This window comes from Cyanistes caeruleus, chromosome 4, assembly GCF_971803275.1.
Source record: "Cyanistes caeruleus chromosome 4, bCyaCae1.hap1.1, whole genome shotgun sequence".
NCBI lineage: Eukaryota > Metazoa > Chordata > Aves > Passeriformes > Paridae > Cyanistes > Cyanistes caeruleus.
In genome coordinates, this window is record NC_141704.1 from 56,154,049 (window position 1) to 56,180,592 (window position 26,544).

The window sequence follows — 26,544 nt, forward strand, 5'->3', positions numbered from 1 at the left end:
AAAATTACAATGTTTACAATTTTATTAATGACAAAGCCAGTAAGGTTTAAACTTTCTGGTGGCTTATGACTGTAAAATGAATGTCGCATTTTATACACTGTCATTTCACTTCCACTATTTTTTTTTCCTTTGGGAAGTACATATTCAGGTTAAATATTAGGCACTGTAATTACAATTTTACTTCAGGTCACGATGTTAACAATGTCTCTATTTATGGGTTCATTTACTCTCTCATGGAATTACATATCACAGACTCAATATTCAGATCCCACAGCATGGCCTACTATAGAAATCCCTTTGGCATTTGATTTTACCTATATATGTCACATTCAAGGCATGCCACCTTTTCCTGTGATTATGCTGACAGAAGTGCACACGTTACAGCCCTCCTGCTGCATAGCAGAAATAGTTTCTGGGGCACACAGACTAAAAATACTGTCTAAGATAAGTGTGGAATTTCCCTCACCAAAGACACTTCAGCTGATGCAGTGTTTTGTTTTGTCCCAGGACATATTCTAAAATCCCCTCACGTTTTTACAGTTGATCCTGCTGAATGCTTGTGCAAGGAGAGGCTGTGCCCTGGCCTTGCTGTCTGCATGTAGAGAGTAGAGGAAAGAGCTTTTACAGCTCAGGAGGCAGAGAAGAGGGGCACTGAATCAGGGGCACTGTCCTGTTCTGCAAGGGAAATTAATTACTGGGCTCTGATTGATTAAGAAGTTGATGTTCATCCAGAGACAGATACCAGCAAGTGTCCATGGGCACACCTGTACACACATGGTTACTCCTTTCCCCACCCTTCCCTGTTTCCTTAGCCTGACAACATGGACTGGGGAGGGAAGAGCTCCTGCTTTCCCACTCATCCAAATACTGCTGTACCCACCTTCCTCAAAACAGGGTCAGAGAAGAGCATTTCAGGCAAAACCTCAGCTAACAGCTTAAATTTGTCTGCTGATTGAAGCTTGAGAAATCCCAGGAGATAAAAATATTACTGGATTGGTAAAAAAAAAAAAAAAAAAAATTCTGAGAAGTGTCACAGAAATGTAAATGTAAATATATATATTTTTTTTAAATCAATGGAGACGTTTTGCTTAGAGAATTTCACAACTGACTTCATCTTGGCTTCCTGAGATTTGAGGTTTCTGACAACTGAAATGCCAGCCTCTGAGCTCACCAGCTGGATGTTACTGCAGTGGAGTTCCAGGAGGCCCTGGAATACTCGGTGCTTGCAACGTGAGGAAAGCACAGCCTTAGGGAGATTGCTGCTTGTGGGGATTCTCTCCTCTAAATGACCCAGAACTTACAATTTGGCAGCACCCACCTATGAAAACTCCCTGACTTCTGGCACACTTAGCTGTGCTAATGCTGGTGACATGCTCAAACTGTGCTGTTTGCTGATATGGATGCACCCTATCTGTCTACACACCTCATCTGTCTCATCTTGCATTTGCTGCTTCTGTCCCCTCCTGCACACATGCATGGTGCAACTACCCCTGTAATCAAAATAGCTCTTTGCCCACGCTCCTGTGCCATGTGGCAAGGATCAGCTCATTTCCTGCTGGGAAATATTATTTTGATCCAGAGTTGTGAGGCAAATACAAAGAAATTTGACACAGTAAAACCAAGCATGCCTTTGGAAGAAACAGAATGATGATAATAAACATTCAGTTAGCTGATAAACGGCACCAAATGAAAGGGATACTCCCTCTAAGCCAACACTGAGTCATACACTGACTGTTGGAAAAGGTTCTTGAACTGCCATGAGTGGCCCACATAACTGATAAGAAGAAGGATTTTGCTCCTGGGACTCATTCTGCTTAAACTAGTAATGTGAATTTAATTCAATTACCAGACAACATTTTGGGAAATTCTATCCCCTTCATGCCTTGCACAGTTCAAACATTCACCAAGGAGGGAAAGGTGTCTGGGATCTACTGAGTAACTAGATGTGCCAGGTTTCAAGCTGCTTGTTGGAAGTAGCAAAATTCCTTTCAGGATTTGGGGGAGCAGATAAACTGGAGAGGAGGCAAGAGGAGATAAGAATGAGTGGAAATAAACTTAAAGGAATGGCAATGCTATGCAAGAGGCCTTGGTTCAAAGACTTATTATCATCAGTCATTTGTTTTACATTCTCTCTTAGAAGCTGCCATTACGAGTCCAAGGTTTTCAACACACGGGGAGAGCTTTGGCTTCACTTCTCTCCAGAGTAAATGGAAGCAGATGTTTATGCAATGATACAATTTCCTCCAAATGCAGCTTTCCCCTGTCCTTGTGGGTCACTGAGTAATTCACAAGAAGCTCAGACAGGAGCTGAGACAGACAAACTGCGAAAAACAGTAATGAAAAAGGAAGGATGACTTTTATTTTGCAGGGTGAGCAGAGGGAGGTTAGCTGACTATCCTAGAAATACCTGTATCTATAGCTGACTGTATCTAGAAATAGCTGTCTAGAAAGTTTTGGAAAACTAGAATACATAGGGGCACAGGGGGCTCCAGTTACAGGGCAGTTAAAAGGGAAAGCTCTGTAGTGAAGTACAGCAGCTTCAGCACTTAAATTCAATGTTTTGCAGGGGAAAATGTGATAACCATGTATATCTGGGGAAGTTCAGCAAATGGAACCAGTTTGTTATCAGCTTTCAAGGTGTGATACAAACAACCTTCCTGTCAGAGGAAAAGTCATGCCAGAGGTTCACTTATGTATATAAATAATATTCAAAACCATGCATTGTACATGCTGCTGGGATCTTATCCCTTCAGACTCAGAGGAGCAGGGGGAAATAGTTCAAAGATTTTTATCCTCTCTATTGGAACTGGAAGTAGAAATTTTATGTGTAGGACTTTCAGGCCAAGAAGAAGCGACTTTACCTTTAAAATCGTACAGGACTTGTCTACAAATGCCTGTAACACTCCCCTAGATAGTTTAATACACCAGTTTTACTTGTTCAGCTTATTGTCAGGCAACCAGTGAAGTCTGTTGATTTGGCTTACTCTGTGGGTCCAGACAGAGTGCTTTTTATCGTATTTCACAGATAAACAACACTACTACTAATTTTAACTGCCAATGCAGAATTCTGTGGTGTACACAGCTTCTTTTTATTACATAAAGTTTGTGACCTGTGGTTTCTCTAAAGCTTTGCTTCTCCCAGGGTTTTAAGACAAAAATACAGACCCAGAGAATGGGATTAACAAATCCTTTAATGTCAGACTTATCAGTGACTGCATGCACTGACACAGGCGCCGAGGTTCAGGACCCCACAATACTTCTGGTAGTAACTGGGGACTGGTCTGGTCATGCACTGACTCCAGTGCTTGGAAGTACCTGCAATATTATCTGCTAGATGTGGATTCACTTCTCCTGCTGCTGTTTTCTCCGAGGATGAAGGAAGCTTCAATTTATAATCTGGTAATGGTGTGTTGCAGTGCACATTCCCCACCGAATGCTTGTGTTGGGTTTGGGCTGTGCTCGTCCCTTTCAGTCAACAGTTGTATGGAAATGTTTGAAAAAATTTGAAAAAATTCAAAAGAAGTTCTGGCATTCTCCTGTAACTAAGTACAGTACTATGCATAATGTATTGCACTTCAAAGTACTATTTTTACCCTCAAATAGAAGCTGCAGGCTATAGACTTTATCAACATGCCCAACAAAAATGTTAGCATCACAAAAGGGAAGACTAATTACAGATTTATATTCTGGCAAATAAGCAGACTCTTTAAACATATTCATAAGTAACATCATTCCCTCAGTGCACACTTCTGTTACTTTGTGGTGTGCTTTTTATTGATGGAGATTTTATGTTATTAATACATAAGGAAGGAATACCTCTAGTGACCTAAGCTGGGAGGTGAGTCAATTTCCAGAGAAGAGATGCAAACTGATTCATCTTAAAAATCTCAGCTATTTAGCCTGTACAAATAGATAAGCCCCATTAAAAACTATTCTGTGCTAGAAAGTATGTGTCATTCCTGCAGATCATCTTTACCTGGGAATTTGCAAGCCCTTCTTTTTCTATTTCTAATTTGCAGTGTCGAAACTCTTAAAAATGGGAAGGACTAGAAGATGGACATCATATTTTTAAAACAGGTAATGTATCCTTAAGCACCTACATAAGGGCAATTTTAGAGATTTTTAATTAAGGCTGGAGAGCTCACAGGGACTCTGGAGCAGCCCCAAGCCCTGAATTTGTGTCCAGAGTAAAGTTAACCCAGGAATCTACATTCATTTGAAAGAACTCAGGTACTGTTATACCTTATTTGTGTATTCACATAAAAAATTGTGAAACAAGCTCAGGAAGAGCAACACCAAGCTAAACTTGAGAATGATCTGAGCCCCCCTTGGCTGCCTCACAGGGAAGAGACAGCTCCAGAGTCCAAGCACCAAGAAAGGAGCACCAGACTGGTTTCTGCAAAAATGCAGCTTGGGCTAATTAATATGAAGAAAAAGACAACCTCCTTCACTTCCTAGACAACAGCACTTAAGCATTAGCTTAGAGAGGTTTTATTATGGGTGGTTAGTGTTTCTTTGTATATGTTTTTGAGTCATGAGAGTAAACAAGTTAATTATTACTTAGAGATGAAGTTAATTAGTAGTTAGTAGGCTGACAACAGTTCCTGCAGAGAAAGGTGTATTATTGTCGAGTATTTTAGCTTACAATTCATTTGTCTTCTGAAACCACAAGAGTCAGATACAGAGCTGTTTGCACAGGAAAAATCAATGCTATACACATACAACTACTCTGCCACAGGACATGTCAGCAGAGCAGGCATGTGTGAGGCAAAACAAGCAGCTTTCCAGCCTCCAAATTCCAAACTTAATTCCTTGTATTTGACTGGAAGGGGTTTAAACCTCAGGTCATGCCTTTGCAGTTGTACATTACTGTTTAGTCAGTTCAAACCATGTCCTTTTGTGCATTTTTAAATGTGTAAACTTACTTAATGTGCAATGACTTTGAACTCACACAGGGCCCCCATTTTATAGAGTGTTAAAGGTGCTTTTATTGGAGATGTGATTTTTATACTTCAGCCATTTAGGGGTGTGCTCACTGAGGCCTTTGGTGTTTGTCTGTAGTAACTGCTACTGTGTCCATGAGTCTATTAGCAGATTGCAATACTAAATAAACAACCATAAATCTATTCCTCTTCCTCCTCCAGGCTGCAACTTGCTTGAACTTGTACAAAAGGCTGGACAGAGCTTACTCTGGTATAAAAGCCTTTTCCCTAATTTAAACTGAATCACTTTCTAATCAGTTTAGGCAGAGATTATATGTTCAAACAAGCATCTTTGGTAGCAGCTGGAAACAGAACAGTTTTATGTGCTTGCAGGTACCATGCCCCCTTTCTAAGTCATCTATTTGTGATTGTGGCTCTGTGTATTTAACCAAAAATAATTGTGCAGACCTGTTTTGTCATCACTATTGCTTTGGGTAGTTGTTGACAGAGTGCTCACCTCAGGCATCCTGTCGCATTGTAGAAGATATCAGGGTCAGGCAGAACACTTGATTTTGGGTAATCTCTGTCTGGCCAGCCTGAGTAGGGGATGAGGACAGCTTCAGTCAGTGTCTGCAGGGCTTCTCTAACCAACAGGTGCTTCAGCTGGTCATTGGAGGACAGATTCCACAACAAACCTGCAATATCCACAATAAAATCAGAGAGGGAAAAGGACTCCTCTGCACTTTGAAGACCTCATCTCATACCCCCTGATGTTAATGAGTGAAGAGCCTGCCTGGCACTGATAATCTGAAGGAAGGGCAGCAGAAGGGACTGGTAAGTGTTCACCAGCTCTGATCCAGGGACATGGAAACAGGGCAAAAAAGTGGCACAGTTATCCATATGTGAATGAAGTAAAACCTCTACATGGTCAGTCTAATGTCCAGCCAAGAAGTGCAGTTTTCCACAGCTCTGCATTGCCCATCAGCCACAATCACCTCTGTTACCAAAGCAGCACAAGCTAAGGGCAAACAAACTCACAAAAGGGATAGATGGGAGGTGCAGAGAGTTTACAGAAAATCTGCTGGAAGACAGGAGATGCCCATTACCAAATTTCTCTAACACCTGACAGCAAAATTTCTCATAACAGGGAAAGCTGTTGACACTGTTTGGCTGCTACTGTCCAGACACTTGCCACTAAACAAATCATTAACGATTTAATTGTTTGATTAATCACAATTAATCAAACAACTAATGCTAAAAACCTTGTCTGTTCACAATCTCCAAAACAAAGTTCAAATATAATCCTGAAGAACTTATCAGGTTCCATTATGTTCTATTCCAACAGACAGCAATTCTTTTTGAAGTATTCTTCCCTTGGAAAATAACACGTATTTCTGCTTTTGACTACAAAGACATTCATTGTCCCTCCAGCCTGCTGCTCTAAGTTTCACAGACCTCCTCCTCCACACACTGGCAGAGTATTAGTGAATGTTCCTTTCATCAGCTCGCAACAACAACAACAAAAATGTTTCTTTTGTATCTCCTTGCACTTTGAATTTCATTTCAGGTATTGTGAGCAATAGTAAAATCAAAACAAAAGCCAGCCAGAGGCAGCCCATTCCTTCTTCTGGGATCAGCTCCTCAGCCCCTGAATAAGGGGATAAAAGGGAGAATGCACTTTTCTGAAGGATAGGTAAGGCTTACAGGAAATCAGACAAGCAGTCCAAAGGGCATTGGTAAGCAGAGCAGGTTAAGACAGAAGGGCACAAATGCAAGGAATGGCACAAGGACAGGATAGAAGGGCACAAATGCAAGGAATGGCACAAGGACAGGATATACTGTTAAAAAGAATGGAATTACAGGCAGATACTTAAGAGTTGTCAGAAGAGAATCTGAGATATTGCTCTCACTGTAAATTTTCCAATAAAAACCCTACCTTTGCCCACAGGCACTGTCTCTCTGTGCTCAGGATTCTCTCAGTGGTATTCTGGGTGTGGATGAATTTGTGCACATTAGAAAATGTCTTTAGGAGTGGATTGTTTCCTTGCACCTATGCTATATTCTTAAGAGCATAGTTTTCCCTTAGATGGTTATTTGGAAAAATGGGTGGGGTCTGCTTTTAAATTTACATTTCTTTTAATGACAGCTCTGCTTGTGCTGTAATCTCCCCTGCAGGTAAAATTTTCTTTCATTTCTTTTATTTATGCTGCATGATAACAAGATCAGGAGGTTAGCTACTCCCTGGAGGCTCACCTGGATTACCTTCAAAAGCTAAAATCTTTCGGTTCTTTCAAGCCACAGCCATTTTACTTTCTGTTCCTCAGTATGCTCTCCAAATACTATAAAACTCCAATCCTGTCTTAGGTCCTGCCCTGTCTCCAAATGACATCTGCTCCTACAATTTAGGAGAAACCTCACTCCTTTCCTAAGAGATTGCTAAGTAGCTTGTATGCCAAAGAAAGGACAAAGCCTCTGTTTATCTCTATCAATCCTCTTGTGAAGCTAGCAAATTCAGTCAAATTCAGCAATCTTGGGCAGGTTTGATTCCCCCTGTGAAGAGATCATTTGAGCACAGAAATTGCAGAGAAGCTCTCTTCTGCACGGGGGCATTAGGCAGACTGGTCCACAGCACCTTTAAAATCCCTGTCATCAGCACAAAGCTGCTCTGCTGGGGGCAGTGGTTTGGTGGTTTTTGTGTGCTCACAGCCTGTGAGGCAGTCACAGTACGTGCTGTAATCAGCATTTATCTCCACACACCCTGGCTGCTCTCAGCCTTTTCACAGCCCAATACAAGGCGCAGTGTGTGACTGGGCTCAGTCTGTATTCCTAAGCCTGGGTCTTGAAGAAAATACAGGCCATCAAAGTATTCTTTGAGAACATTTGATAAAATATGGATTAATGTTAGGCAAGTGCTTGTCTGTATTAGCACGGATGGTCCTAATAAACCAGTGACCTTTAAAGATAAGCTTCTAAGGCTGAGATTTACTTATCTCGTGTGCACAAGTACTATACTTCTGACAGGTAATGAAGTACAGTATCACTAAACTTCTGTCTCAGAGTTTTAACTTCCTTCTCTCCTAAAACTTCCTTGTCTTCATATACTTTTGTCAGATGGTACCATGCTTCCCACACAGCAGTAGAAACAAGAAACTTTCCTCTGCTGGGCTTAGACATCTTTATTAATTAATACTGCATGCTTTCAATCCTTGGCCAGGAGTCTTTCACTAGAGTTCACTGAGGTATTATCAGGTACAAAGATGATTTTACTTAACTCTTATGGGGAAAGACATTTAGCTGAATATGATGCCATGCATTTGGAAGTTCCTAATTTGCAGTCAAAGTAGGCAAGTAATATGTATGATCTGGAAAGACAAATGGACTTCTGGTGCTGACCAAAAGTGAAACAGCAAATCTTTGGTCTAAGACCAAATCTTTCACATTAACCTTTTCCTAGAAGTGCACACTTCAGAGAGATTGCATGCATGGATATGATATTCCACTAGTCCTGTATGAAGTCAAAGGCAATGCAAGAGGTGAAATCCATTCATCCAGACTGCCCTTTGCTCTTGTAGGCTCCTTTCAGCTTGCTAGGGAGCTGGAAGAATTGTTCAAGTGATGGCAAAAAGCACTGCCCTAGTGGCATTTTCACTAAGGTACCCAGTGCATTTCCTCCTGCACGTTTGATCTTGAACAATGCAAGAAATACTTCTCTCTTGGTGTATTTTTAAAGCTATCCTTTGCAACTGACAGGCATGAAAGCACGTCATAATATTTTGCTTTATACAAGCTACATCATCCTGCTTGGCATAAATGTTTTTTTGGTGTCTTTTTTGTTTTGTGAGTAAATATTCATGTTCAGTGACACCAGTAATTGCTGAAAGAGGATGTTCCTGTATCCATTTCTACACTGGTGAAGGGGAAGACAGTAATATTCACAATATACATGTGAGTTATCAGGCACAGTCAACATTTTTGTCAGAAATTATGAAACTGCTTGCAGAGAAGGAGCACTTTACCACCATTTTCACTGCTTCCCTCACTGGTCTGTAACAGCACGGAGAGTTAAGGCACTACACAGCAAATTACTGTGTGACCCAATTCTGCAACTGGTGAGTGTGAAAAACTTGAAAACATTTTAATGTTGCAGAGCTGCAGAACTGAGCTAAAAAAAGAGCGAACAATACAAAGCTTTGTTCTCCAACTTAGAGAGCAGAGTATTTCAAATACTTTAAAGAATGCAGAATTACAGAAGGTCTCAACATGTTTTTGCTTCAGGACAAGGCTGCTTGACAACTTCAGTATCTTTTCACGCATGGTTCTCTTAATAGATTTTGTTCCTGGTGTCTTTAAAGATCACTTGAAATAAATCCCCATTCACTTATTCATGTTTTCCATTTATAAAATATAAGCCTGCTCTTCCTTTGCATGCTAATTAGAAAGAATGTGGGTCACAAGCAGTGGAATTCCAAGAGATACACTATGAACACACAGGACTGCAGGGATGGATGAAGTAGGAATCTGGGGCAGTGGAGTTTGTGGGGAATAGAACAATCACTTTCTGTCCATGGCACATGACACTTCTGGGTGACAGCCTTCAACAAGGAACTTCCAGTAGTCTCTGTCAGCACAGAACCAAAAAATGAAGGCTGAGCTGCTGTGTAAGCAGCAGGCATTAATTATAGTCCCAGGCACACCCAGGGAACCTGACTTTCTTTTCTGGAATATCAAGGATTTAAAGCTTCTTGCAAGCAGACTCACTTAATTTCTGAAGAAGCTTTAAGAGGGGAAGTTCCAGTTCCTAATCTCTTGTTATTGACTGAAAGAATGATCTTGAGTAAGGACCTTGGAATTTTACCCTACGGGAATTGCTTAGAGTAGGTGACAGTGCCTTTGTATTTAGTCACTAAACACGGGCTTAAGTAAACAATCATGTACCTCACCCTGAAAGCTTTTGCACTGCTTCATGCTTGACTGCAGAGAAAATACTACCTGTGATTTGCTTCTTGGTCTCTATATCCCTGGTGTGCCGGAGCAGGCGGAGCAGGAGTGGGATCCCTCTCTGCTCTGACACCTCCAGCTTGTTGTCATTGTCCTCAAACACCAAGTTTCTCAGAGCACCACACGCTGCCCTCTGAACGTCCTCATTCTGAACCTCAAGGAGCTGTAGAAGTCTGGGGATACCACCAAGTGAGAAAACCTGTGAGGAAAACAAAACACAGCAGAGAATAGTCAGATGCTGTAAATGACACACTCCACTCTCCCCCTGCCCCAGCAAATGTTTCAATAGTTATAGCGACTCCTTTCATTTGCTCCTGTTTGAGAGAACTTGAAGCACAGATCATTAATCATTTGGACATGACTATTAACTTCTGGGCTTTTGTATGACTGATACTTAAAACCCACAACTAGGAGAGGCAACATATTTTCATAATTAATATCAGAGAATGATACTAAATCTCTTCCAGCTTTCCCGCAGATTTGTACTCTCTGACAAGACATTTAATCACTCTGCTTTTTAGCCTCTATGTTGGTGAAATGAGTATTTGAGATTTAATTCTGGAACAGTTATGAGCGGGTTTTTACTTTTCCTCAGCAACCAGCCTGATGAAAAGACAGTGTTCTTCCCTAAATGCATGTATTGAAAGTGTATTAAAAAACAATACATTATACTTAATACTTCTTAACTGTGCCACACAGAGGAAAAACAGTAAAAGTAAGCACCAAAATATAGAGCATTAACCATTGTTAGCCAGCTATCTGCTGAATTACCCACATTTAGCAAAGATACTTTTCAGTGTTTAAATCTTCAGAAAATGAGGTTTTGGCCCCAAACGAATGAAGGATTTAAAAGATGTTACTTAACAGTAGCTGTATGGAAACAAACAGTTTGTTGTGGTGAATGAAGAATCCCATACAGACTGTGATATGCCACAAGCAGGCCTGAGCTGACTCGGGAATGAATCGACTATGGGCAGTACCTTACATTAATGTACGATTGTCAACCCTCTCCTCCAGCATCTCAAAGTGCCATATGGTTTTGTGGACAAACTCACCCTTGTGCAGAAGCAACAGCACATGAAAGACTCAGAAATCTGATACAAGTGTCTTAAACAGTCCAGAGTTTGACGATAGAAAGGATTCAATACAACCGGCAGGTGTTGGCAACACGAAGAAATGGAATGTAACAAAGGCTTTTGTGCTGCAGGGAGTAAACTACACAGCCTGGCAGCCTCTCCTCTCATCCACCTCTACAAAAGGCACAGTTTCTTTGTCCTGCTCTGCTGACCCGATTCCCCCTGCAATCACCTAAATGCCAGCAGAATGGAATACAGGAATACATCCTGTGAGGGCAGTGGTGCACAGAGCATGCTGCAGGCACATCAACCTGTTTTATTGCAGTAGATCAGCCCTTTTGACACCAATACTGCAGTTGTTCGGGTTTTTTAAAAATTTTTATGCAGACCTTCTCTCAGTGATTTTAAGGCATTTATAGCTCTTGTAAAAGGTGTGCTATTTCAAGCTAATTTGCCAAGAATTTATAACAATTACTGACTGGTCCTTCTGAATTTTCATTAGTAGACAAAATTCACCAGAATACTGAGAAGTTCACAGAAACAGATAAACCACTAGACTCACAAACTCTCAAATATCAGGGAACAATAGACAAAGAATGCAGGCTGAAAGGCTGAAAAGGGGACACAAGACCCTGCCAACGTGAACAAGTCTGACGGGTGCCAAACAGAGAAGCTCATTATAGGATATGTAGGATAGACAGGAATAAAGGAAGCAGCTTCAGGCTGACTTCTCCCATCTGAACATTACTCAGCCACTTATTTTCCTGGGAAACTGCCTGAGAGAGGTCTGTATAATAACCCACTTTCAACAATTCTGAAGCTCTGTCCTCAGTTTGAAGTTAAAGTTGCCACCTGTACTGTTATTTTCTCCCAAAACTGACTCTGGCATAGCCCAAAGCAAGTCAAAAGGATGGAGAGATGTTTGGCTGTCACTGAACTGGACTGCATGCACATGACTATGGAGGTAAGGCTGGGATTACCAAGCATACAGCAAACCAAAGCAGGTGAAATAATGGTTTTTTAATGGTTAAAATAAATTATCTCCTTACATTTTAATGTACAGAATAGTTCAGCAGGAGGGATATATTTATGTTTAGTAGTGACATTTAAAGAAAAGGAAGAAGAGAATATTTTTGATGTGCCCTTTAGAAAAACTTGTAAGAGACTTAACAAGTTTCTTGTAAGAGACTTGAAAATTTGGTTAATCTAAGCAATGTACTAATGCATGTGCACAGTTCCAGTGAGCCCTTAACATTTTTGCTAACCCATGTACTTTTCTAACACATTTGTGCAGTCTTAACAAACCCTCAACCTTGGATAAATTTACTGTATTCAGAATTTTCTTTTTTTGGGATATTTCTGCATGCAAGTCAAAAATGAGGCAGGAGCAACTATATTGACAAAAAGTTCAGACTCCATGATCTATAAAGGCTGAAAGAATTAAATTTGTTCAGCCTGAAAAAGAACAAACTGAGTGGGAATACACTGAGTGGGTTCAAAAGCATCTGCAGCAATACACAAAAATGCATTTTAGGGAAAACATCTAACATCAGTATCCTGTAAGGTTACTTGGACTGCCTTCTTTCTATTCATGTTGGCACACGTTGCCAAAAAGTGTAGAATCTTATTTTCTCTACCTGATTGTAACTGGCAAAAAAAGCAATTACTTACTTTTCTCCTGGCATCTGCTTTTTGGAAGCACTCATGCTGTATGAAAGTCACTGCAGCAAGGATCCTGGGCGTGGACTGGGTATTTTCACTCTTCAGTATGTTCACTGCACGCTCCAGGGTCATCTCCACTTCTGGGCTCCTTAAAAGTACAGACAGAAATCTAGTGAAGAAAGACTGCAGAAAAATTATCAGTCTTGTAAAACTAGGGGTTTTGTGTTTTCCACGTAACTCTAGCCTCTCTTAAGAGATTTTTCTGCCTTTCCAGTAGCAGAAAATATCATAATGGCTTCAAGAGATACTGATATTCAGGGGAAAGAGAAAGTCATAAATAGAAGTGTAGCTCTGGAGAAAGCAAGTCATGCTTTAAGTTATAATAACAAAATGGAAATACCAGTGGCTGTTTCTATCCAGTGGATGAATGAAGAATGTGAAAGAAAGGATGAAGAAGTGGATGAGGATCAAAAGAAGGCCATAACCATGTCAGGGTGACTATTACTGGCCATGAAAATACCTTGATGTTTTCCTCAACAGTGTGATGATTGTTTTTTTATATTTGTCCTTATGCCTTTCATCAGTGTCTTAGTTCCCAGTCTACATCTATGCAGGATTCAGAACCTCCTTTTTTCAAAAAAGGAAGTTGTTCCTGTTTGAAATAGATGGAAAAAGCCCTTTTTCAGGTGGGAAAAAAATAAGAATGCCACTCATTAAACTGAGTATGTAGAGATCCTGTGGTAGGGAGTATCAAAAATATGTGCCACCACTTCCCTTCCAACTTCCAGCATGTTTGCTTAAGGTACGATTGTGTTAGACAACCATATAAAAAAATGGAAAGAGAGGTCACCAAACACATTTTTTTCCCCAGTAAATGGAAAATAAAAAAAAATTAATGGCGCAGTCAGGTGCATTTGATCTGGGACAGGTGGTTATGCTCCCCAGACTTTTTATTTACTTTTGGTTTCAAATATGCTGCAGCCAGATAAAAAAATGGGGAGAGAAAAGCTGACAAGAATGTGAGCATTCTATTTTTTTTTTTTAATCCAGATAGTTTTGTAGTAGCAGATGTGCCATGGGCCAGAAAGGGATGAGAGGGCAGCCTGTGGCCCCCTGTGAAACAAGCAGTAATTGGCCTAATAATTTAATAACTCCCTACTTAATAGCTTAATAACTCCCTACTGCAGAGCTACCAGAAACAGAATGATTTACTTGATAATCGTCTCAGTAAATGAATCTGTAGCTAAGAATTTTAACCCAACTTTTACATTAAAATGAGTACCTGGGAAATATATTAACTAAAGTTGAAACTTTTTTTTTTAAAAAAAAAAAACTAAGCAGAAATATTAGATAATAATTAACGATGCTCAGAAAAGTGGAATATGGAAAATTAGCCAGATCATATTTCTTCTTTTTACTCTGGAGTGGAACTGAAAAGCAGGCTTTTCAGACTTTGGTTTTAGTTACATTTCTTAAATCAGCAAAGGACTTAAGACCATGTTATATAAACCTGCACACGTGACCATGTCTACCTGTTGGAATGAGCAGTGCTTTTGGATCCTTCTGACCAAACTCAGTCACCTTCTGTGAGCAGGAGACATCTCTGATGTACTAAATTGTGGCATTTCACTGACCAGCAGCTGAAGAGGACTACAACCACGGGCTTCCCAAGGTCAAGGCTGGTGCATGAGCTGACCCCTCAGGGCACACCAGAGAATTTATGTGGGAACTCAACCTCAGGATGCCAAGGGCATCACAGAGGAGTAAAAGTCCATCAGGAGCCACTGCCAGGCTGGGAGGGACTCATGGACAGGCAGACAGGGCATTTCTGGGTGCTGGGGGTGTAACTCTGCCCTGAGAGTGACAGCAGCTCCCCAGACATGCGGTTATCCCTCCACGCTGCAGGCAGAGGGTTTCCCTCCTCTTGTGCACTGCCACACTTGGATTGCTCTCCATCAAATAAAAATAACATCCCCTAGAGTTTTATCTGGCAGCAATAAGGGATGCAATGCCATCTCTGACCCTCAATGGTATTCATAAAGCTGCAGCACCCTAATTCGTGTCAAAACAGAATTTGATGCAAAGATTCCGTTCCCACCCTCCAAGTATTTACAGGCAAACTTAATTAGCTCTGAGGCTCACTGGCACATGAAGTGTCACCAAAGAAATGGTCAGCCAGGCAAAGCTTGTTAAACAGCACAATGATTTGACAGATTCTGACTTCACCTTAATTGCCAAAATATGCCAGTTTTGAGACAAATACACACATAATCATTTTGTGGCAGCTCTCAGCACATTTAGAGGTCAAATTCTGTAAGCAGCTATTTCTCAGACAGCTTCAGGTTGAGTCTCTCTTTCCTAAGCTCTTAGTCAAAAGGATGCTCTTAACTGAGTCACCTCACCAGAAGATACAGAGATAGCATCTCTGTACTCTGATTTTTTTCTGCTTTGCTTTCATAGCATGAGCTAATTCTTTTACAGGAAAATGCTTTTATATACATTTCAAGTGCCGGTCCACTACTTCTCTTTAACCTTACACAACTATTTTACATTCTCTTAATTCACCTGGAAAGACTTAAATTGTGACCTGCATTAAAAAAAGTACAGATTTCTGGAAAAATTAAATTGCTCCAAAAACAAGCATATCTTTTTATTCCCCTTTACATTACTAAGGAAGCAACAAGTAAGGTAGTAATATATCAGATAAATGCAACCTTAAAATAAGAGAATGAGAAATAACAAGATATCTGAGAGTGTCTACAAACTCCTTGAACTGAGAGAACTTCCAGCAAATGCTGAACTTAAAAACTGACACTTAAGGAATTATGCTGTCACAAAGATTTCCAATAGATCACAAATCTTCCATCTGAGTTAACACGGTCACAATCAAACCACTTGCACAATGATTCAACTCTGATTTTTATATTTGCAGGTATTAAAATACTTTGGTTGATGCTTGTACAGACAGACAACCAGTCTCCAGTGTCTGCACACGCAAAAGAAAAGTCAAAATTGCTCCTACATGTAATTCAAGATGAAAATTGTTGGTTGTGGCTCAGAAATGCATTCAAGAATTTGCCAAAAGTTAAAGCAGATTATTAAACCAAGGGGATGTATGCTTGTAAATTCTCTTACTGATAAACAAAGTCCTCCCTACTGATAAACAAAGCCAGATACCTATTTTCAGTATTAGTACTCCAAAATCTTTAGCTGTTGTGAGCTTTCAGCTGGTATTTTTGGACTTAGATGCAAAGTCTGAATACTTAAAAGTCATCATGTCAGATCTCTTAAATCCTGCATCACCCAGAGATGATAATTTCAATCCAGACTAGAAGTGGGCATAATGCCATATATATGTTTGCAAATATAATGATAACACATAACATGTAGTTGGCAACAAAAAATACCTGATCTGCACATAGCAGTGATAACAGGTGATGCTTTTTCTCACACAGTAAGAAACTCAGAAGAAAGATAGGTCTTCAGAAAAATGAACTTAGCAGCTATACAGTTATGGGGGAACAGCCATTTCTTAGTAACACTGTTGTAAATTACACTATGATTAAACAGAAATTTTAAGTTCCTATTTGAGTTATAAAAGAACAACAGAAACCAGAATACACATGCAAGTAACCATCTCCTGTACACCAAGTGGCTTGTCCTGTCCACTGAAACATAGCAACACTGGAAACATTCAGAATTATTCTAAAATAAAAAGATACTCACTTCTGAGGGGAAATTCAGAAAGAATAAAATTTCTCTTTTAAAAATGGAACAGATTTTAAACATTCTGGAATTTTCTCTGGAAATGAATTTTTGCTGGGGGAAGTAATTTTGGGAACAAAACTGAACAAACTTTTCAAGTATTTTAAACCATTTTCATGAAGTCTGGGGGCAGATTTGGGACTTTCTGGCATGGAGCTAATAGAGTTTCAAATTAAGATAACTCCCTCGGAGCATGTAGGATCTCATGGTAGTGAGAAGCTCTGGGGTCTTGGGATTCAGAGCAGTTTGTACTTGTTCTAGGGATGGATGGTGCTACAGAGCTAAGAGAAATTTCTGCCTGTGTTCTACCAGAAGTTTATAAAAACTAAGAAGTGTCCTTGAAACCATGAAGGATTTTTAACTGGAAACTGTCAATTTGCCAAAAGCTGTTCCACTGGTACACTTCTGACCGGTTCTTGTGAGAACCAGTGCTGATATCGTATGGGCTCTTGTGAGCACAAAATTTGCCAGTACAATTTTGTGTATTGTGACTTAGGTTGTAAATTACTCAGTGGCTACTTCATGTCTCCTGATAAAGCTTAATCTTGTCAAAAGGGGGTCCCAAACTTCAGCAGGAGCTGTAGACCCTGCACTGTACTTACACATACACTTTTTCTCCCCTTTCCTCCGTTACACTGGATGTGGATTTTTAAAGGCAAATCTATTTTCAGCCTCCTCTGCACTGATATTTCATACATGGTGCTGGCTGCTGAACCACAAGCTATCAGTTTACTTTCTAACAAACACGTTCCTGTCAGCAGTGTCAGCCCAGAGCCGAAGCAGGTCCTGCACTGTGCTTACCCCAGCTGAGATCCATCGAGGGTCACTTGCTCGCTCTGCAGGAAACCATTTCTCCCTGCTGCGGCCACAGCAGCTGTCACTGGCATCCTCTTCCCATCCGTTTCTGCAGTGACACTGGCTATTGAAGCTGGCTGGGAAACTTCTCTCCTGCTCTGTGTGTTTCTGAAGGCGGTTTGGTAGAAGCTGGACCTCACAGACTGCCTGTTCTGAGACAAGCGGGACGCGGTCGGGGACCTCACTTGTCCCGTCGCGCTCTCCGCGGCCAGGTAGTTTTCCTTCTCCAGGAGGTTGGTCATGCTGCGGCTGTTGCCAGGCCGGTGGTACAGAGGGACAGCGGGGCTGGGGTAGGCACCATCAAGGACAGCATCACTGACAGCCCCCATGCGGGACTGTCTCTTGAAGGAGCGTCCCCTGTGCACGGAGTCGCGAAGGCTGTAGCCAACAATCTCGGAGCGAGCGTATCTCGGTGGCACAGTCCCAGCGGACCTCAGGCCATCTCCGTGCCTCATGGAGAACCCAGCTGCAATCCCTCCATTGTAGTGAAAATCACTGGACACGTACGCCAATCTTTCCGGGTTTCGTTGGGGTGAAACCTCCAGTCTCCTCAGAGGCTGCCTTTGAGCTCTCTCCTCCATCGTCCTGTAGGCGATCCTTGTCCCCCAGCCATTCGTGTAAGAGGATGGGGAGGCAACCTGCTGCAGGGGGGCACGAAACAACAGGAGCCACAGTAAGGTCACAGTGCTTCAGACTAGCAGCAGAGAAACCAAACCAAACCAAGTAAAGAGAAAAATTCTACAGCCTGCTCGCAGAATAAAATAAAAGTAAACACGTGAACGTCACCAAAGCTGTGCATCAAATGGGATCCTGCCACACTTCTCTGCACCTCACTCGTGAAGGCAGGAAGAAGTACAGTCTAAACATCAGGAGACAGAGTCTAAGCATCCAGTCTTCTGTCATGAACTCAAAATAGTTGCATAAGTCAATTAAGACAGGTAATGAACAGATTGATTATTAATGGAGATTTTTCTGTTGAAATTCCTTGGGGATTGACACCAACATCTGCTACTAAAGATAAATTCAAGGCTGTCTGATAGAAGAAAATTAATCAATCAGGTATAAAAAATATTATACTCAAGTATCTGCATATAACCTTTTTAATATAAGGTTATTTAGCACTCATGTTCATGTGTGGTAGGAGCTAGTAAGAAGAGGTAGTCCCTTCCCTGTTTGTCTAGCCTGTTAAAAATTAAGGAGATGGTAAAACATTTCAAGAAAATTAAAATGATCATTTCACCATTTTACTGACTTCCCTAATTCTACAACTGGAATTTTAGACTATTTCCTTCTTTTCTTGTATCTAATGGGGATAGACTGTAATGGATCATTACCCTGCTTTACAATTTTCTCATTTCTAAACTCTACAAATCCATTGCCAACCTTTCTTTGCAGGATGTAAATTCAAGATTCTCAGTTTCTGGGTCATTTAAGGCCTCTCAATTTTTATACATTGTCTTGCTCTCTATATTGGATTCCATACTCCATTCAAAACCATCCAGAATTAAATCAACTTGGGACACTCTCTGGCCTTGAAATAGAGGAGTCATGGATGATTTTTTTTTTAAAAAAAAAGTAAGCATAGGGGCATACAACGATAAAAAGCCCTGTATTTTCCATTTCCATGTTGTGTTAAAGTGTAGAAATATTAAAGGCACTTTTTAAGGTAAACAGAGAAGTTTACACAAGCTGTTAATTGAAGGAACAGTGCTTAGCAGATAGATGCCAGACTGAACTCCCTTAATTTCACTGTTGAGGAGATCCTAAGGGTGATAGCTAACTCACAAAAGGAGTAAAGGTTAGATAAACTAGCAGGCTCAGGCAAAGATCATTGGATACATCTATTTATTGTCAGAAGTTATGCAAGGATAGCTTTACCTGTTGTTTGGGGATAATTCATGTTCTTGTCAAGTACCAGACTTTGTGGCTATTCCCACAGGACACCTAAGTCTCTCTTTTCCTCCCACCCCCTGCCTGGTAAACTATTATTTTCTTGTGATTCCTATGTCACCTCTAGATTTCTTTTTGTTGCTCTCTCTGGATGGAATGGATTCATGTCAAATATTATGGACTTCAGAACAGCTGAGAGTAGAGGGTGGGAGGGCAGAGAAGGAAATGTGTTTAGGTAAATGCTTCTATCTCTCCCCATACAGAAGCATCATCATGCTTCACTGACTGCTCCAAAGCTGGGCTATTTCTTTGAATGACAAAAAGAACCGTGTTTTTTCATGAGTAATCTAAAATTAGGAAAGAACTGCCCCCTTTATACAGTTATTTACCACACACATGTTTCTGCTCTCAAGCCAAATTGCTTTCAGTTTACTAAACTGATCATGCAGGAGCTTTGCTCTTGTGCTGGGTTGCTTTCCCAGTCACTCCTTCAAACAGGTTCACACCAGCTATGAGCTGTGTCACAAACCCTGCAGAAAACCAATTATTCATCTCAGCATTCAGGCCATGACCCCAAGAAAAGCTGGTCAGAATAGCAAGAGAATTTATGATTAGATGGATCAGAAACACCATTGTATTGCAAGGACTGTACTGCTGGAATTCTTGTAATGATAAAACAGGTTACAACAGGAGTATTTTAAATAAAGGATCCATTTAAAAAAGGAACCATTCTACCTTGTGGAAATGTAAGTATTTGTGAAACCAAAGCAATCTCTTTTCCTTTGGTTTTGGATGCTTAATTCTGAGATACAGATGTGCTGACCTGAGCAGCTGTCTGGTGGGAGGGATGAAGATCTTACAGTGTTTGCCTTAGTGGAGTGTAAATGCAACTTTTCATTTTCTAACCTGATGCCAATTCTCACAAACCAAAGAGGACTACAAACAGCCCATCTGTATGACTGACTTGAATCTGGCTACTGGGCTCTGAAGTCATTGGAAGCAAGGGAGAACATGAAGAGATTTCATTATAGACCCCTCATTTTCTAAAAATCAGATTTTAAGAAGAAAACAAACAAGCAAACAAGCATTGTAACACCATCTAAATGCAATTATTTGTGGCAACAAAATAAATAAATGAATAATAATGATAAATAATAATAATAATTATTAATAAAATATTATAATAATAAAATAATAAAAATAATAATAAATAAAAATAAATAAATAAATAAATAAATAAATAAATAAATAAATATGTGTGATGCTGTATTTATTTCTACTCATTGTCTTCCTTTGCTCACCTGGTTTGCCTGGTAATATGAGAAACCGTAGGGAGACCTTGGTGCAAAATCATTCTCAGTGATCCCCATGTTGTAGACACGCTCTGGTACACTGGATGCACGGTGCAGGCTGCCTGGAACCAAACATTAATGTTAGTAAGGTCTTACCAAAACATGTCATTGTTACAGAGGATGACACACAGTACTAGCAAAAGGTAGCAGTCAGCACTGACATTTATATAAGCTGAAAATTGAAGAGGGAAATGATGGAGGGATATTTGCATTTTCCAGAGGATACAAGCCATTTTTTTTTTTTAGTTCCCCGTATATTTTACTTAATTTTTAGCTTTTAGGAGTCTTGTGACTCGTGCAGCTATGAAAATGTTTCAGCAAAGCAAGCTGATATTTTAAATGTCCCAGATGAGAAGCTGATTAAATGCTGAGAAACAGTGTCACTGAACTAAGAACTCTCATTTTTCACTGTAACCACTTTGAATGTACATGCAAATCTATAAATGCATGGTTTACACTGGCTGACTATGACATGCAAAGTACACAAGAGAGGAAAATACTGCAGCTGTAGATTGGAGCTGAGAAACACGGGTTGATGTCTGTATCTGCTACTGTGCACGCTGGATACAGATTTCACCATGTACAGCTGTAAACAAACAGCACACACTGAGACCCTTTATTTCACAGCTGTCTGCCTCAAATCCTGCTGTTTCTTCTCCCTCAGGTGCTAATTTAATGACAATGTACTGGAGCAAATAATGCTTCACTAATCTTCTCCCTGCTCTACCCGAACAGCACAAAGAGTCTGCAAACAAACTATGGCTCGTGGCGCCGTGAAGTTGGGTTGTCCAGTGACACTTCAAATCTGCACCTGAAAGGTTCACTAATCCTACAAATAATGTCAAAGATCCAGAGTTTATCTGCTCTGGTTCCTTTTTTCCACAAACCAGCTCTGAAAACAGAGCAGCACATTGTGATTATTTCTTCCATTAAAACCCCAAACAGGCCAACAAAACCTTCAGGCTGTTCCATTTTTTCACTAATAGAATGCATTTTCAAAAAGGGAGTGTTTCTAGTAACAAAACTTTCAAAAGCAACAGATATTAATGAAATAATTATTTATGAGATTCCATGTTATTATGAGGCTCTGAGTATAGGAATATAATTAACACAGGTCTAAGGCAGTGAAGTAGGGGTTGAAAGCAAGACCTCAAATCAGTCTGAACCAGGCTGAACAGGCAACAGTGGTTGATAAAGAAGTTAACTGGCCATCAATTTTCAAAATATTAAATATTACCTGAGACACTACAGAACAGAAATCTAAAGAACAAATCACTGACTTGGCCAAACTGCTGAAGACCAAATTTGTGTATCCCACGGCAGACTGTGATAATTTGAGGCCTAATTCAATCATAAACTGCAATTATTTTGCTTGTATAATCATACTTTCCAATTCTCTGATTTTGGCAGATTTAAACACGAATGAGGTGATTTGTTAGGACACATTCACAGTAACTTCATGTCATGAGAATGGAATGGTGCAGCTTGGTCAAATCCATGATTTGAATTGTAACAATTCCTTCCTCACATTACAACGTTACCATAGCCCAAGGATTACCTGAGTACATGAGAAAGATACAAGAGGAAACTGCTCTCTTATACTGCAAAAAATTCTCAGAAATGTGTACCAACATCCCAAATCTACAAATTTAAATGGATGTCTCATTTGTGACATGTAATTCCCATAGCAATGTACCATTTCAGGTGCCCAGCAAAAGTCCATCTCAGCTCAGTCCTGGCTTTCTAAAGATTCACTTTCTTCATTGCTTCATATTAAAGGACTTTTGTATAATAAATCTCGAAATAGAAATACCCATAAATTTCTGGTTTTTTACAGCTTGCATTTTTTTTTCCTGTTTACTGTACCTAGTGAGAAAATATTCTCCGTTATCTACTTAGGGCATAAAAGCCCTTTCAGCAAGTAATTTTTGTATACTTTAGGTAATTCTAAGCTTGTCTTTATTAAAAATAAAAATCCAAAAGTGAGGATAAATTAAAAATAACACGGCAATCCATGAACTGGTTGAGTATAAACTACATACCTAACAGTTCCCTCCTCACAAAAACAAAATACAGTCAATCAAAAGTTGTACCATTATCTTTCAAACAGTCTCTTTTTTTCACCTTCAGTCTTCCTATGAAATTATCCATCAGTAAAGATTTTTCTGTCTCAGAGACAAACAGAGTATATGTCAGCCTATGGCATGTCACTTTGCAGTTATCTCTTGCTTGCTGTTATCACACCAGTAAATTATTTTGCTGGCCTTTTACCTGTAGATTTATTAGGCAGACATAAAAGGCATGCCTTTTTACTGTATGCTGGTTACCTGTGCCAAAAGTCAGTGTGTTAAAGGAAAAAGGGGGAACTGAAATGCTGTGCCTTTCCAACAGCTATGAGAGGTGCAGAAGAGGTGACCTGATCAGAACTTGCCTGTGCCAGCGAGGCTTCTTTCAGTTTATTTTCACTGTTCTACAAAAAACCTTAAACACCCAGAGCACTGTTCTGTTGTTTGATTTAAAAAAAAAACCAACATGAATCATTACTTTTAAAATTTATATTATGTTCTCATTTACTAATAGGACTAATACTTTCTGACTGTGACTCTCAGAGTTTCAAGTCTCACAAAAACTCTCTCCTCAGGAAATAAGCACATGATTCAGCCACTCATCCACAGGGGACAAACACTGTGAGAGGCCATACGACACCACACTTGATTTCCAGCAGCCAGTCAGGAAAAAAATGGGTTTGCTGCAGGCCCTGCATCATGTCTGTCAACCCAGAAGGGTATTTTGGACCACTCAGGCATCTCAGCCAGCAGCAGACACCCATGTGTGGGCAGTTGAGTGGAACTGCTTATCATTTCCCTCTCTGCTGCCAGTATGAACTACAGCAGCTGAGGAACACCTTGGATGTGGTCAGCGCAGGGGGAAAACCCAACCCCTCAGCTCTTCTCCTTGCCTAAAACAAAAGCTGTGCAGAAGTCACTGATATTGCAGCAGTTACAGGAAAATTCTGAGACCAGGAAACAATAATTACAGTAGCTGGAGGCAGCAGGCTGTACAGATGACTGAGCAGAAATCCCGTCTGTCTCCACAGAGGCTCCTCTCAAGGCCCTTTTGTTCCCCTGGATGTGACAAGCCCAACACTGCCCAAGGCCTTGGGAATTTCTCCCCAAAAATCACTGCCTATGGCTGCAGACAGACCAACCTAATGCTTGCTTTGCTCTCAAAAACAACAATGACAACAGGCACCTCTAAGATATCTGGGAGATGAAAAAAGACAATTATCTCCACTAAGGAGACAGAGATATCTATCACTAAGGAGATATCAAATAAATCATGTACAGTGGTAACTCTCTCTTGTCACAAGTCTTTTCCAGCACTTTTGTATTTGAATGGACACCACAAAAGCCAAATTTTGTCTTTGAACCTCTCAGTGCAGTCATCAGTGTAGCTGTACCTGCACACATCTCAGAGGAACTGAGGGGCTGTCACCCACCCCGAGTGCCATCCTGCCGAGGGCTCACTGTCCACTCCTGCTCACCTCCCCCACAGGACTGGCACCTTTTCATCCTTTTTTCACACTTCAGCACTCAGGATGGACTGAGATGATGACATTTAATAATGGCATATCGAAACCATCACTGAATCCCTTCATCTCTGCATCAAAGAGCCTTCCTTCTGATTGTGCTCCTTCATCGCTCTGCCAGCACATGCCTGGACCCAGAGGAGTTTTTCTAAGATTTTCTGTCCACTTTTGTGTTGGTTAGGACATTTACACAAGGGTTTCAATTTAAAAAAAAAGATTTCTTCTGGCTCAGGAAGCAGAGGTGAGGAATGTAACAAAACCAACAAAAATTGAAAGTCAGTATGGATATTTTTTTCTACTTCCTTATCCCAGAAAGACAGAAACAGAAAATTACTATGAAATAGTTAACGTGCCAGCATTCTACAAAAGAGAAAGCTAAGGACAGAAAAGCACCTGAGTCCCTAAATGCAATTGTAACAAGAAAATAGTAAGAATTTAAGAAACTAATAAATGTGAGGAATAAATAAGTCTCTGATTTTCACCATTTTATATCTGATGCTGTTTATTTGGAAATCACATAAGATTGAATTCTGCTTTTATCTTTTTGTTTGTTCTTTTTTATAAACACACTGTGTTTATAAAACCTGTTAGAAAAAGAATCAGCTCCCAGGCAGCAGTTCATCAGGCCTTTTGGCTTTGTATGATACTTTACTCCATTCTGCCCTCATTTTTTACAGTGAAGATCTAATAAGGATGCCTTAAAAAGCCAATCAAAATCCAAAAGGAACAAGATCAGAGGCAAGTAGATTCAGAACGAAGTTTAAAAGATTCCTACAATGTACATAAAATAAAAACAGCATCTGCAACAAAGCACCAATCATTAAAGTCTGTAATTTCTAATGCCACTTTTACCTTGGTAAGGTGGAACTACCTACCATTGTATTTCCACCCTTAAACAGCATCCAGAAATTTGATATGACTGCTTTAGTTGTTCAAAACTTGTAAAGGCAATGTAATCTTTAATTTATAAAGGCTCAACATTGGATAAACTGGACAAATTGCAGCTGTTGTTGAACTGCTTGTAAAGCTATTAACAAGGCTTGACAACATCTTGAAAAGAGTTGAGGACATATTTAACTTTGATCATTTGGCAGCAGGTGGAATCCTCAAATCTGAAGATTACCCAATTCCTTGTATCAGAAAGAAACACACCTTCCAAAAGGGAGAAAAGGGCATGAAACGAGAAACAGTATGGGGGTAGGAGGAAAAAACAAGTTTTTCCATATAAAAGTAGTGCTGAAGGCTAAGCAGGCACCTCTAACTTGAAACTCTAAGGAGAAATTATGCTGGCTGACAAACTGCTTCTTGTGGCTTCCAAGTTTCCAGCAGAGTCAGTAGAAAATGGGTGTGCACCCATGACACTGGGCAATACCTTTCCTACCACTGATTTTTCATACCCAGTGGTTATGAGCTTGGCTAATTTTAGGCATGCTTGTGAACACTGTGGTTAGGTATGCGCTAAGTACCTTGCTGAGCAGAGTCTGAAACACTCCTACAGGCAGGACAGTTATATCACAGCTCTTGTCCCATCTAAATCTTTGTAATCCTCCCCTGCAACTGCAAATAATGTAGGAACCTTGATGATTGTAGCCAGAAAATGGCTATAATTCACATAAAGGGATGCTTTTGCATGTAAAAAAGGGCATTTTTTAAAAAAGTTCCCTTCACATGGGAATTCAAATGTTTCTCAAAGCATGGTCCAGTTTTGAGCAAGTGTGTTGTCCTAGTTTAGGGCAAATTTGTGAAGAAACCTCCGAATGAGGTCCCTCCAGAAAGCAAATTCAAGCAGCCCCCACCTGGTTTGAGAAAAGATTTTCTTGGAGAAAACCAGAAAAAACCCATTTATTTAACCAGCAAAGTATTCACAAGCATGAAAATTGAATGATATTAAACAATAAAACCTCTCTCTCTTCTGAAGAGATGGCAAATTCAGAAAGTCCTTGTTGTGGGGTGTAACTCGGCTCACTCAGTCCCTTATGAGTCTCTCCTGCATCCCAGCCCCTGCTGGGCCACAGGCACGAGATGTTTTTCTGGGTTTTCAATCCAGAGTAGGTTTGAATAATTCCAAGAAAAAGAAAAACCACAGTCTGGGGAACTTCTTTGCCTCAGCTAGCTAAAAAACCCAAAAAAATTAAAAGCAAAGGAGAGTTCTGTCCTGCTGTCCGTCTGTGCTGCACACAGCACAGTCCAGGAGAAGGATGTGGGGCAGTGAGTGCAGGTTCTGAAAACAAATTTTGAGCTTCTTCTTTTCCCCTCTTCCCCCTCAGAACCAGCCTTAAAAGTGCTGAACTCAATGTCCAGCACAAACAGAACAGACAATTGGGGAAACAAGCATCTTAAAGTCACCCTTGGAACATCTCTATAGAAAGCACATGGGGACACACATGCAAGTATATGTATATTTTTCAGGAGAGCCAAAATATTAAATGCAAGAT

The 26,544-nt window shown here is 40.3% G+C and overlaps 1 protein-coding gene across 2 annotated transcripts in view; it reads right to left on the reverse strand.

Annotated features, from left to right (window-relative positions):
* Nucleotides 1-26,544, reverse strand: part of PKP2 (plakophilin 2) — a 39,176-nt gene that overhangs the window by 10,739 nt on the left and 1,893 nt on the right. Inside the window, exons 2-6 of one of the 2 annotated variants that reach the window (XM_086884884.1) lie at nucleotides 20,470-20,582; nucleotides 17,225-17,919; nucleotides 12,668-12,806; nucleotides 9,912-10,119; nucleotides 5,440-5,617 (exon numbers count right to left, since the gene is read on the reverse strand). In XM_086884884.1, the coding sequence (XP_086741010.1) occupies nucleotides 5,440-5,617; nucleotides 9,912-10,119; nucleotides 12,668-12,806; nucleotides 17,225-17,919; nucleotides 20,470-20,582 (1,333 nt within the window). The remainder of the gene's footprint in view (nucleotides 1-5,439; nucleotides 5,618-9,911; nucleotides 10,120-12,667; nucleotides 12,807-17,224; nucleotides 17,920-20,469; nucleotides 20,583-26,544) is intronic. The other variant, XM_086884885.1, reaches the window with a different exon arrangement.